This window comes from Prunus avium, chromosome 5 (genome assembly GCF_965620075.1).
Source record: "Prunus avium chromosome 5, drPruAviu1.hap1.1, whole genome shotgun sequence".
NCBI classification, from domain to species: Eukaryota; Viridiplantae; Streptophyta; class Magnoliopsida; order Rosales; family Rosaceae; genus Prunus; species Prunus avium.
The window spans coordinates 18375211-18388360 of record NC_142288.1 but is presented as its reverse complement, the minus strand read 5'-3'; the positions used below and the strand labels follow the sequence as shown (position 1 = coordinate 18388360).

The following is a 13150-nucleotide window of genomic DNA, read 5'->3' as shown; positions in this document are numbered from 1 at the left end:
ATTGGTATTCATAGAGAATTTTTTACCTTGAATTTTTTTTTTCTTATATAAGGGAAATTTGGGGTCAGAGTTCCATAAGAAAACAAGAATTAATTATACTAGTTTCTTACATTGTCCTCCGAAAGTCATAATCCACATTGTTTCCTTGATATAGTTTTTTATTGTAACTCTAATCCCCATTATTAAGTCCGTCAATAACTTTGTCAAAATCGATTGTGTAGCTCCTCTAAATTTTTTTGCCACATAAGAGCCTTGTCAACAATTTTAACAGAATTGACAAAATCGATTAGGTAACTCCTAATTTTTTTTCCCATATAAGAGCCATGCCAACAACTAACGGAATTTTTGAGACGTCAAACATCGTCACTTTGTTTTTAGAAAAAGCAGAGTTTAATTCTTTTTTTTGGGGGGGGGGGGGGGGGGGGGGGGGGGGGGGGGGGGGGGGGTGTTGTTTCTATAGGGAGCATATTTGTTTTTTGGTAAAGAAAATAAAAATGAAAAAAAACAAACAAACGAAATTGAACATGAACTTGGACAAATGAGAACAAACCATGTCAAGTTGCTGATGTGGCAAGGTTTAATTGGCGAGAGGACGTGTCAGCTTGTGTGCCCTTTCACGGAGGCTTTTGGATTACTGTAGAATTTTCCAATTGTTTGTTTGATAATTTTGCTTAGTGAGAAAGCGATCTCAATTCAAGTTGCCAAAAAGCAATTAGCAAATAAAATATCAGTTTTCACCAAAAAAAAAAAAATAAAATATCAGTCAACCGCCAAACGAGAACCCTCCAGAACCATCTGTTCTTATTTCCCTAAATGCCCCTATATGAGGCATGTAATTGCTAACATGACATTCATCTTGATTTTGGCCTGACCCGAAAACCCAAACTTATGGTGGTGACCTTTTCGAAAATATTAAAATACAACAGTTTACTGGCCTTCTTAAAATTCCCCATCTTTATTACTTGAAAAAAAAAAAAAAGTATATGCTTTATTCCATTTCAAAGTCATTCAAGAACACAAATTTTATATAATATAATGTAATCAATAAGATATGTGCAATGAAAACGTTAGGAAAATGCCAAAATTAAGGTGATGTTAACATGATATTATTTTATGTTTTTATAAGAAAAAATTTGTTTTATGGTGCTTGGATGAAGTGTTAATGACACATTTTGATCTCTGCATAGTAATGATCATTAACGTAAACACATAATGTTATTAAAAAATATGATTGGATGACGACAAATTTGACAGTTTAGGGCCAGTTGTGAGGTTTTTATTTTATGGAAACAAAAGTTGCAAAGTTTTTTATTTTATTTTTTCTCCTAAATTAAATTAATTAAATCATAATCCAAACTAAAAATTAATTTATTAAATATTCATGATGTGCACATGCTACATCATTTAAAACTCAAATTTTGTGCATAATACTAATACAAATGAACTATGATTATAAATCATATCAAGTATAGAGTAGAGTGGTTTGAGGAATCACCAGACATTATATAGGATACTTTTCTTGGATGCTTGTAATAGGGGTCAGGCTTTAAGTTGCCTATTTGTTTTGTCAGTTATTGATCAATAAAGTTCTCCCTTACACAGCCAAGGTTTCTTTATAAAAAAAATTAAAAAAAATCGTATCTAAGTTAATGGATTGAGAAATTAAACACAAATTAATATCTCTTTAATTCTTTATTTTAAAGTTAAAATTAAAATTAAGAAAAAAAAACTACATTGCAAAGAGTCGCCAAGTTTTCGGATCCGACTCCGAGGCAAAAGTTTATGGATCTCATCACAATACCACAAGGGTAAAAAGGTAAATGAGTCCATTCTCTATTAATTAGTCTCATTTCAGTAATAAAATCATAAAACAGCTTCTTGACCAAAAAAAAGAATCACAAAACAGCTAGAAGTTTCCACGAAACAGGAGACCTTCGGCCCCTATAAATTCCGGATCCCACCACCTCACAACCCCTTTTAAGTTTTCACTTTCTCAGCAAATTCTCTCGCATTTTCTTGTAACCAAGCAATATGGACGCGTTCACATCGTTCTTCGATTCCCAAACGTCTTCAAGAAACCGCTGGAACTTCGAGTCTCTCAAGAACTTCCGTCAGATCTCTCCTGTTGTTCAGAATCATCTCAAGCTGGTAAACGCTCGTTCTCGGAAGTGAATTTCACTCTCGTTTTAGGCTTTGTTTGGTTACCGGGAAAATTTAGGATGAATAGAGAATTTTATTACGATTTTGTTCATTTTGATCATTTTCTTGTCTGTTTTGTGTATTATACTCGGCAATTTACGTATTTCGAGAACATTAATTCTCGGAAGTGAATTTTACTCTCGTTTTAGGCTTTGTTTGGTTACGGGGAAAATTTAGGATGAAGAGATAATTTGATTATGATTTTGTTCATTTTGATAATTTTCTTGTCTGTTTTGTGCATTATACTCGGCAATTTACGTATTTCGCTAACACTATTCCTCGGAAGTGAATTGTACTCTCGTTTTAGGCTTTGTTTGGCTACCGGGAAAATTTAGGAAGAAGAGAGAATTTGCTTATGATCTTGTTCATTTTGATCATTTTCTTGCCCGTTTTGTGTATTAGACTGAGTAATTAACGTATTTCGCAAGGTGTGAGAGTGGCTCGGGTTTTTGTCCGCCTTCGTTTCGTTTAACTTGCTGATAATTTTTTTGCCAAAAAAATCGTGCTGGATGTATTGGTTTTGATATTTAGGGCTTCGTTTATGTTCAATTCTTTGTATCTTAAAACTCTCAGTGGATTTTCATTTGTTTGGTTACCGAGAATTTTGATGTTTAAAAAAAAGAAAATCAAAAGAAAGGAAGAGAAATGGATAGATTCATATGCAGTTGTGGTGTTGTTGCAATTAGTGAATGTTGTCATAGTTTTTTCCTTTTTAATTTAAAGAAAGAGGGGAATTGAAAAAATTTAAGGAGAAGAGATGGAGGAGGTGGACGATAAATCAGAAAGAACACCTCTCTCTCTCGTCTTTCTTGTTTCTATCTCCCATCTCTCTTTTCTTGGCTTTTTTTGATTTCATTGGCTACTCGGATAACAGAGTAAGAAGTGTGAATTTCTATATCTTTTTTCTTAATTTAACTTTCTTTGCTGAATTTTCTGGTTGAGTGGTTTGTTCTTGTTAGGGTTTTGCTTAATCTTGATTGAACCTCGATTGATGTAGTCGTGGGTTGGCTCATGTGATTTCCTGGTTCAAACTAAGGGTTCTGTGACCTTTGATTTATTGCTTAATTTCTTAATTTTGCAGGTCTACCTCACCTTATGCTGTACTCTCATCGCTTCAGCTGCTGGAGCTTACCTGCATATCCTATGGAACATTGGAGGCATTGTAACTCTTCTTGGCTGCTTAGGATGTATGATCTGGGTACTCGCCACCCCTCATTATGAAGAGGTAGAGTTTATTGAAAGATCATTCTTTAGATTATGCACCCATATGTATGTTGTGTTGTCCCAGCTGTTGTAATGTATTTTCCTGTATTGAATTGTTGTGTTTTTGTTGAGCAGAAAAAGAGGGTTTCTCTACTTATGGCTGCTGGTCTCCTTGAGGGAGCTACTCTTGGTCCTATGATTCATCTGGCCATTGAGATTAATCCAAGGTACATATTCCCGTTATTAAGTGTTAGCTTTCAAGTTCAGTAAACTTGAGACTACACGATAAATTATGGAACTTAGGTCTCTTTCAACTGCAGTTGTTCCTTCTTTTCCCGTCATGTGCAGTATATGTATTTATATTTCTTAAGTGATTTGCAATAACATGTTTGGGTTTCATAACTGCTTCTTTTTTCCCCTCTAGGGAACGCCTTGTGTTCTCTGTTTGGCCAATTAGACTTGAACAGCATGCTGACTTTTTTTGTTTTTTTCCTTGGGCCAGTGTCCTGATCAGTGCATTTGGGGGAACTGCTCTGGCCTTTGGTTGTTTCTCAGCAGCAGCCATGTTGGCAAAGCGCAGAGAATACCTTTACCTGGGGGGCTTGGTTTCTTCTGGACTGTCCATGCTACTCTGGTTGCAATTTGCTTCTTCTATCTTTGGGGGTTCAGCAGCTATGTATAAGTTTGAGGTGAGGAATTATTTATCAGTTAGTAATAGGAACAAAATGGCAATGTCATCTTTTACTCTGGTTGGTTAAAGCTGAAATGAGGGGAGCTATTTGCATATTAACTTAGGCTGTTGTGTTTCATTGAATTGCAGTTGTACTTCGGGCTTCTGATTTTTGTGGGGTACATGGTAGTTGACACGCAAGAAATGATTGAGAAGGCACACAATGGTGACCTGGACTATGTGAAGCATGCCATGACCCTTTTCAGTGACTTCGTCGCTGTTTTTGTGCGCATACTCATCATCATGGTAAGTTTTCCTAAATGTTTTATTAGACTAGACTTGTAGTTTGTAATCATATATTAGACTAGACTGTTGCTTCTGTGATATGCTAAATTTTCTTTGTTTTGTGCAGTTGAAGAACTCACTTGAGAAGAATGAGAAGAAGAAGAAGAGGAGGGATTGAGCATTTGCAGGCCAATGATGAAAAGGGTTGATCCATCTTCTCCTCCAGAAACAACGCAATGAATGCATTGCGAAAAAATCAAATCACTTTGTCTATAGAGTTTTTCCAAATCTGACCCTTAAAACAAACTGTGTTGAGATATAATCCCCTACTCTTCTTGTGGGTGGTGGTAGTAGACTGATAGTGTTGTCAAGTTCTTGTTTGATATGTTACTTTGAAAACATGTTTTGGAATTCGGATGACATTTTCATGTCTTTCTTTTCCTATTTTTATTTTTGCTATCTCCCATTTCCGGAGAAGAATTTCATGCAACGGGATTAGGAACAGATTTACCAAATGATATGGTAATATACAGCTCAATAAAATTCTGACCAAAAAAATAAATTACAGCTCAATAAAATAATCTTCAATATAAATAGAGGGACTGTACCTTTAGTCAATTACTAAATATTAGAACGTACAAAATTTCATAAACTACCATTAGTTTTTGTTTTTTATTTGAGGACTTTTGCTATTGAGAGAGATAATAATATATTAAATTATTAAGATTCGTAAATAATATATTAAATTGAGAGAGATTAGAATATATTAAATTATTAAGTGATGATTTTTTCTATTGAGAGAGATGATAATATATTAAATTATTAAGACTCGTAGATAATATATTAATTGTAAAGACTCGAACACATGATTTTATTTGAGAGATGAGTCCTTTGCTAATTACCAGTTAATAAAAAATAAAAGTGGGAATGATTACTAAATAAACTTAATAGATTAGCAAACTAATGAATAATTTGGTAAAAACAAACTATAATAACAAGAAGTTTTGCCTTCAAAATATGACCAATCTATCTAGTGTCTTAAAATGAAAACTACCAAAAATAAAAAGGAGTTGTTTGGATATACTAGTCTACCCAACCCCGATCTGCATAACGCTAAGACTTGTTATAACCCACAGCAGAACATCTTTCCATAGACGGCAAAACAAAGCCCCACTCCGTTCACTGTCAATCCCAGCCCCAACCGGCTCAAGCAGCCAACATTTCCATCGAAGCAAGCCATTGTTGATTGTTCCCGCGTGTAGAGGTAAGAAAACTTCACGCCACACTCACTCTCGCACACACTCCTTACTTCTTAGGGATCGGAATTCCAGGGTTTTAAGTTCTAGTTGTCCAATTGAATTTCCAATCCTGTTTTTGTGTTTTCTCTGATTCGAAAAGTACTTTTCTAAATCTCAATTTATCCTCGTTTGGCTGCTGAGAATACTCTAATCTGATTTGGTAGAAAACGGAGCGTTTTAGCTGAAATCGAAGCGTTTCAAGGTGGATGAGAAGGTGAGAAAGAATGAACAAGCTGATTGAATTTGGAAGGAAAGCTCTATTCTATGCGAGGGTTCTTTCGGGCTACGAAGAACGGAGAATCCGATCGTTTCGGTTGGAGGTTGAAAAGCGTCTGAAAGAGGTTAGCCTTTTCTTTTTCCTATTTCTCTTTTTAAAGTTCATCGTGTTAATAATTTGTTGCTCTTGTTAGTCAAAAGTTTGTTGCTTTTGGAGAAATGCAGTTTTTGTTCAATAGTGGCATGAAATGATGGACACAGTGTTAGCCTGAGATGAATTACGATGTTAATCTTTGTGCAAATTTTAGTTACAGTTCGTATTGTTCGCTTCTGTTTTTAGTATTGTTGATGTTCGCTTAAAATAAGAAAGGAATGTGGAGAGAGTGAGAGGGTAGAGCAGGAAGAGTTGAAAGTTGGTAGGGAGTGGAATTGGTTTTATCATTTTGGAGAATGGGAATTTGCCTGATCTTGTTTTTATTCTTTTTTGGAAACCAGATAATGGAATGAGCCTTAGGTTTGTTTCGTTAAGGTTCATTCTAATGAATCGAACATTTACCTTAGTTTTGGTAACCAATAACAACCTTAGGTTCTGTTGAAGTACATGCATCTCAGCCATATGTAAATGGCTGACATTCACGTACTTACCTTAGGCCTTAAGCATAGGTCCGTATTAGATCAGTTCTATATTTGATGCACCCAATACAGTGATCATTTCTTGAGACAATTATTGCAGATGCATTTCATACGTGTTCAAAACTGTGTTGGACAAGTGTAGATGGTGACATGCCGGATTTTTGATGTACCTGCTGTTATCTTGTTATATCATGGGAATGCATGCGTGATGTGGTTTTCTTCATTTAAACTTCTTTATTTTCTGAAATAGTGCCACCATTTTTTTGTATTACTTTACTATTAGTGCTTTTAAGGGGGTTGGCGCAGCGGGGAGTGTTCTTGGCTTCTTATTCTGGACAGTGTTTAATAAGATAGACTAACTTAGCAGTGTCAAAGAACTCTTAAATGTAGAGGTTAATGACGAAAGTGAAAATGCTTAGGCATTCTTTCATGTGGGAATCGCATCATAGGCTTACCTTGTACAAGTACTTTCACGAACCCTGAGAACTTCTCCAATGGCTTGTATGTCCTCAATGTTTCCATCAGAAGGATAGGGTGAGAGACAGACAAGAAAAATTTACCCCAAAATGCTTCTATCAGAATTTGTTTAATTGTATAAACTGCTCCCTTGACTCATTGATCCTGCTTCCTTTTTTTAATTCTCTAGTTGCCTTCTCTACTGTCTGTGTCTTGGTGTAAGAAAACGTTACAGCATAATGAGGGGAATTTTAATCATAGAGGAGCAAATGGAACACTATTCTGTACACCAACTAGGAAAATCCAACTCTTTCATGTTGAATGATTCTGAGGAAGTTGGAATGCAATTGTAGAAAGTATTTGTGACATCAATTATTCAAAGGCAACTTGATTACTTTCAGCAAAAGAATGAATTTTTTTTTCTTTTTGAGCTTTCAAATATATGCAATAGATGCAAAAGCAGCATGCAGTAGCTTATATTTGGATGTCTTACATTGATAAGCTTGAAATAGCTGGTAATGGATACTGACTTTGATTCGTATCTTCATTTCTCTTGCAAGTTGCTTTTATCTTATTCGGGTTTGCCAATTCACTACCTATAGTTAAAAGGATTTACACATGATCTGTGGTATTCCTTGCCTTAATACTTTGAGTACTGGTTTCTTTTTCCCATTTCTTTTATTAAAAGTGATTGACTCTCTCTCTCTCTCTCTGTGTCTCCAGGCAAATGAGCGGAAGTTAGCCATAAGAAAGATCCCTGAGCAAACAATTTTGTCGGAGGTTCGTCGTATGGTTGAGGAGATGAAAACTTTAAATAGGAAGCTGGAAGAAACGGTGAGTTTTAAATAAATAGAACTTCATAAATTTTACTTACTGTGATTCAAATCAGCATAAGTGGGAGTTTTGGGATATATGCTCTCTCTCTCTCATGATAACGACACATATCCATTTTCAAATTTGAGGATTACTCAACCAGCCAACTGCATCTATCTGGCATTTTTACCACCTTTCTAAAAGGAAAGAATTAAACCTGCTGAAAATTTCTAACACCAAGAATAACAAGTGTCAAACAAATGAATGAATATTCACAGAAATATCACACGGTACCAACAAAAAAAAAAAAAAGTGCCCCATATGGCCCTTACTGTATAGTTTAATCAGACTAATGGCTGCAATATGAATTGTTGTGTTGTGTCAATTTAATTTATTTTTATGTCTTTGTATTTGCTAATGTATCAAAGTTTCTTTACGTGAAGGAAGCTGCTATTGAAGAGTACTTCAAGCCGATCGACAAGGAGGCTGAGATGATAATGAAAACGCAACTTGAAGGAGAGGAGAGGACAATGAAGGAGATGATGAAAGCCATGCATCAACAGGCGTTGCTTGAGAAAGCTGAAGCGGAGAAAACAGCAGCAGCACAAAATTTGGAAACAAACCAGAAGAACCAAGACTCAAGACCCAAGACCCAACATCTGCCACTGCCCCCATGAAAGCTTAGGTGAGATGATTTTGTAATAAGTAATAATGTAGCTTTAGGATTATTCCTGTAAGAGCATTATCAGTTTTGGCTGTTTCATTAACCGTGCTTTGATATGAGTATAAAAAGAAGTGCTTAGTGTACTACAAGTTCTACTACATTGACTTGGCTATGAAGTATTTGATTGTTTACGTCGCCCCGCCACATTTTACGAGCACTTATCTTACCTTACCTTGCCTTGTCTTTGTGTTGGCCCTAACGATGTGCATTGTTGACATAACTATAAATGAATGAAGGAATTTGCCTGTTTTGTAATTTGTTTGTTTGGAAGAGTTACTTCTTATTCCACTAAGCTGAGCTTTGGTTTGGTGTTTTGTAAGCTTCCTGTTTATTGTTGCTTCTGTATTTTCTGCTTGACCTGTGCTTTGGGTCTTTTAATGAAGTATCATTCTGTCCCAAAAAAAGAAGAAGGAATTTGCCTTAATTTGGGTGAATGTAATTGTAGGAGCTGTGGTTCCAGTACGTTGTCCTTTTTCTTCTTTCTCTTTGGGCTCACATGTCTTCTACTCGACCTTTATTTTGAAAGGACAAAAGTCACCTAAGCCAGGGATTGGTGAGCTTCGTTGAAACAAAAGGGAAACGGGCTCTGCTGGAGTTTACAGCTTTATAGACAAAACAGAGCCTTGGTGTTTTCTTCCAAGACCCACTACACGTAAACCTACAAGAATTCTATAGTGAGAGGGCCTTGTATATATGAGGCCCTATCTCTTAACCGTTGGATCAAATTCGTTAGCCTGATCCAATGGTTAAGAGATATGACCTTACCTATGAGCTACCTTAGAATGACTCACTAGGGTCATCTCCAACAGTGGACTAAATCCTCAAATTTAGCCCTTTCACACTCAAAAGCTATATCCAACAAGCTCTAGCCTTTTTTTTTCTTCCAAAAAATCCTATTTCTTAAAAAATTATTATATTTTATGGGTGGATTATGTTTAGCTCTCCATTGCGAAGATATGGCCTAACAATCCAAAAATTATTCGTATATAAATTTTGTCCACCACTATGAAAGCTCCAATGCTCTGTTGTACATATTTTGTCGACCACCTTCTCCTAAGCTCACAGTTAATAGAGACCTCTAGTTAATAATGTCGAAGATTATTGTTTTTCCCTTGCTGGCAAAGTACTATATTTCTTTTTTGAATACAAGCGATAGTATAAAACTACAAGCAGGAGGGGAGTTTCTCACCTACACATTACCAAAGATTTCATGAAAGTTCAAATTGAAACCACTGGTCTGCAAGTTAAGACGCTTTTCCATTAAGTTCTTCATTTGCAAATTACTCTCTTTCAAAGAACGAAGACCAAGGCTATTTACCAAACTTTATTTGTAATGTTGGCCTTGGTGCTACTGTGCACCATCATGATAATTGATAAAGTCAATTTAATTAATGTGAAGATTATCCACATTCAACACAAAAAGCCAACCCCAGAAGCAATTTAATTATTCAATATGTAATTTCATCTTTCAAAAGTAAGATAAAAATAATAATTACATCCCTTGCACTAAGTATCCAGGAGAAGTCTTATCAATTGAATTTGATGGAGTCTATTCACTGGACTTTGTCTAACATGAAAGTGAAGGGATACATCATCATCACATTTTTATCCTAATTGGGTGTTGGATTGGATCCATCCCAAATGCCATTCAAATAAGCAGATGGGGTCCCTCATATTAATTTGAAGTTTTTTCCTTTGACAACATTTGGGTTTAACTAAAATGACTTGGTGATTAGTGCCACACATACCATATAGTTTGGGGGTAATGGGCATAACTATTTCATAACTACAAGTTACAACCAACCAATTTTTTTTAGATTTAGAAAATTACAAATATATCCATTCGTAATTGTTTATATTTTTGAGTAGTACCGAAAATAAAGAATAGTTCATACTTAGGAGCTTTATGCAAACGACGTATTGTGTGAAATTGGAGGAAAACTTAGCTAGAGAAGGAGGGGGTATGAATCCGTGACATTCAAGTTTTTTCTTTTCGTGAAATTGTGAGTTTCAAATTTTTAAAAATAATTCAAAAATAAATTGTAGCAATAGTCCCCAAATTACTGCTCAATTTTTACTATAGTATACCTAATAAGTTAGTTTTTTGAATTCTATAGTCCTCAAGATTTTTTTCAATGTCTCCCTTTCATTCTTATTGTCACTTTCGTTTAAAGTCATACCAAATCGTATTTAGTATTTACTCCAAAAACAATCCCACTCATCCTTTTCATACCTTGTATTCATCACCATTCAAAGGTTGGGATTGTTGAAATATGGCCGGTCGGTAACTATTTTTGCATACATGTATACAACATTTAAGTAAATATTATTTTGGTCCGAAATCCTACAAAATTTTACGATATAAAAAGGTTCTTATACTTCTTTGTTTTGTAGATTATTCTTCGTTTGATGACTCGATAAAAAAGATTCTTATACTTCTCTATACGTTTGTTTTGTGTATATTTCGTTTGATGCCTCAATCTGAACAAGGATTTGATAAGTTCACGCACTCAAATATTCACCGAGGGCTAGGGATCTTTGCACAAATATCGAACTGAGAAAAAAATATGCTACTATCAATGTTCCATTGTATGCATGTAACTTTTCTGCTTTTTAGCAGTAGCTAAATTGTGCAAAAAGTAGCAAAAAATGTGAAATTGTTGGCTTGGCTTTTCTTTCTTTCCCAAAATGTATTCGAATTAGGACTGTCCAAAACAAGGGGCTTCTTAGTTACCAGATTTGTGCATTGATTCTAAAGCCAGAAGGATCCATTTCTTTGTGAAAGATTGCAATCCTAATATATGCTTTGTCCCCATATACCATGTGTCTCACATCAATCTGCAAATCCTGATAAGAACCCACCATCCTTTTTACTTTTTATTTTATTTTATTATTCTAGTGATCATACTCGTGTATTTTTTTTTTTAATAAGCAGGGCCCTTGTGATCTGACTTAATCACCACGCATTTAGGGCTGATGGATGTTTAGCTTAATCTTGTACGTATTCAGTTTGAACTTATTCAAAAGGTTAGGAATTGTTGCCAATGGGGTATAGTCCGATGAAAAAAAGTCTGTCTATTTTTCTGTTAAATTCATGGGTAAATAGACAACTTGATTGCTTCTCCTCTCTTATACCAAACTCGCCACCCGAGAGAGAGAGAGAGAGAGAGAGAGAGAGAGAGAGAGAGAGAGAGAGAGAGAGAGAGAGAGAGAGAGAGAGAGAGAGAGAGAGAGCACTTCGTGAGCTCATTTTTTACAGAAAATTTAACAGAGTTTGGCAGAGGGACCAATGATGCAACACGATACATAATTACGGAACCTTTGCAATTATTTTTAGAATTGAGGTATGAAAATATAACTACGGTATAGTTCAGGGACCATTATTACGATTAAGCCTTAATTTAATTATAATACGCACATCCTTCTTGGACGCCTCTATATAATAATGTTCTATTTTATATATACTCCCACGCAAAGGAGATCTCCTGCCACCTCACCATAATGCGTGGTGAGAATGACCAATCAAATCATGTCATTTTTTCACAATCTCTAAAGGAACACGCACTCTCTCATCACCACTAAAACTTCACTTTAATTTATTTTCCAAGGAATAATAAGAGAAATATTGAGGTAAAAAAGAGAAATGTTGGGTTGAATGAACTAGAAACACTCAATTTACTTTGACTTGTGAAAATGATGGGTACAATACAATAAAGCATGTCTTTTCATGGGTTTTTAATAAAATAAAAATTGTTTGGGCCTCTTTACAAAATACTAGTTCATTATCAAAGATTTTAAAAACACAGTAGTGGGCTTTGACAAAATAAGAATTGGGTCTCTTTGATATTGACCTTTCTACAATCACAACAAATTTCTAAAAAAAATTCAAAACTTTTTCATAGTAAAATAGAAGTTTAATCCCTTTTCAAATCCACTAATATGCAAGTCAATGCTCTTTTCTACTGAGCTATACCCTATTGGCAACTAATTTCATATTTAAGCAACAACTTGGACAAAAAAATACATAGAGTACTTGCCCGCATTACCTCAAAAGAAAAAGAAAATATTTCCTCAAAAAGCTAGACCATATCTTTAAGAATTTTTCTTAATTAACACAAAGATCACGTTGCATAAAAGACCAACAAAGATGGATACTACTTAACTGTAAGGAGATACAGTATACTCCTCAATCCTGTGAATCACAGTTTGACACATACGCAAAAATAATTTATCAAAAACACACAAAAAAAAACTTTTGCACACATGTCACAATGCTATTTGCAGGAATGTAGGAGCTCCTACTTACTTGGTAAGGAGGGAAGTATTTTGTTCTTCATGGAATTTTTCTTAAGTTTGACAACAAAGCCAGCATCAAAGACAAGTGAAACTCAACCCAACCCCACATATACGTGCTATTCAATGATAGAGTTATAAATTATATTTTGTACAGTTTTGAGATTTTCATGACTGGTGAGGTCCTTTGTATGAAATAATAAATGATTGATTTAATTTTGCTCAAAGTAGTAAAATTGCAGAACATGAAACCAGGGCCAGACGCAGAGAGGGGGAAAGAAAATGCAAATAGACCTATAGAAAAGGCAAAGAGGTGATCAAGGAAATCTAAACCCTAGTGTAATAATTGAAACCAGGTTT

General features: G+C 35.0%; 2 protein-coding genes across 2 annotated transcripts; both read left to right on the top strand.

The window, feature by feature from the left end:
• The first annotated feature begins 1900 nt into the window (after nt 1–1900).
• Nucleotides 1901–4801, top strand: LOC110756398 (bax inhibitor 1). The gene is made up of 6 exons (XM_021957827.2): nt 1901–2148; nt 3281–3424; nt 3538–3629; nt 3905–4091; nt 4223–4378; nt 4485–4801. Exons 1-6 carry the CDS (start codon nt 2032–2034, stop codon nt 4533–4535), a joined length of 747 nt encoding a protein of 248 aa, XP_021813519.1. The 5' UTR covers nt 1901–2031; the 3' UTR covers nt 4536–4801.
• A 615-nt stretch (nt 4802–5416) lies between these two features.
• On the top strand, nt 5417–8628 carry LOC110756481 (transcription factor IIIB). Its single transcript, XM_021957923.2, has 4 exons — nt 5417–5621; nt 5820–5996; nt 7684–7794; nt 8217–8628. The coding sequence occupies exons 2-4, from the start codon at nt 5880–5882 to the stop codon at nt 8448–8450; spliced, it is 462 nt and encodes a 153-aa protein (XP_021813615.1). The 5' UTR covers nt 5417–5621; nt 5820–5879; the 3' UTR covers nt 8451–8628.
• The last annotated feature ends 4522 nt before the right edge of the window (nt 8629–13150 follow it).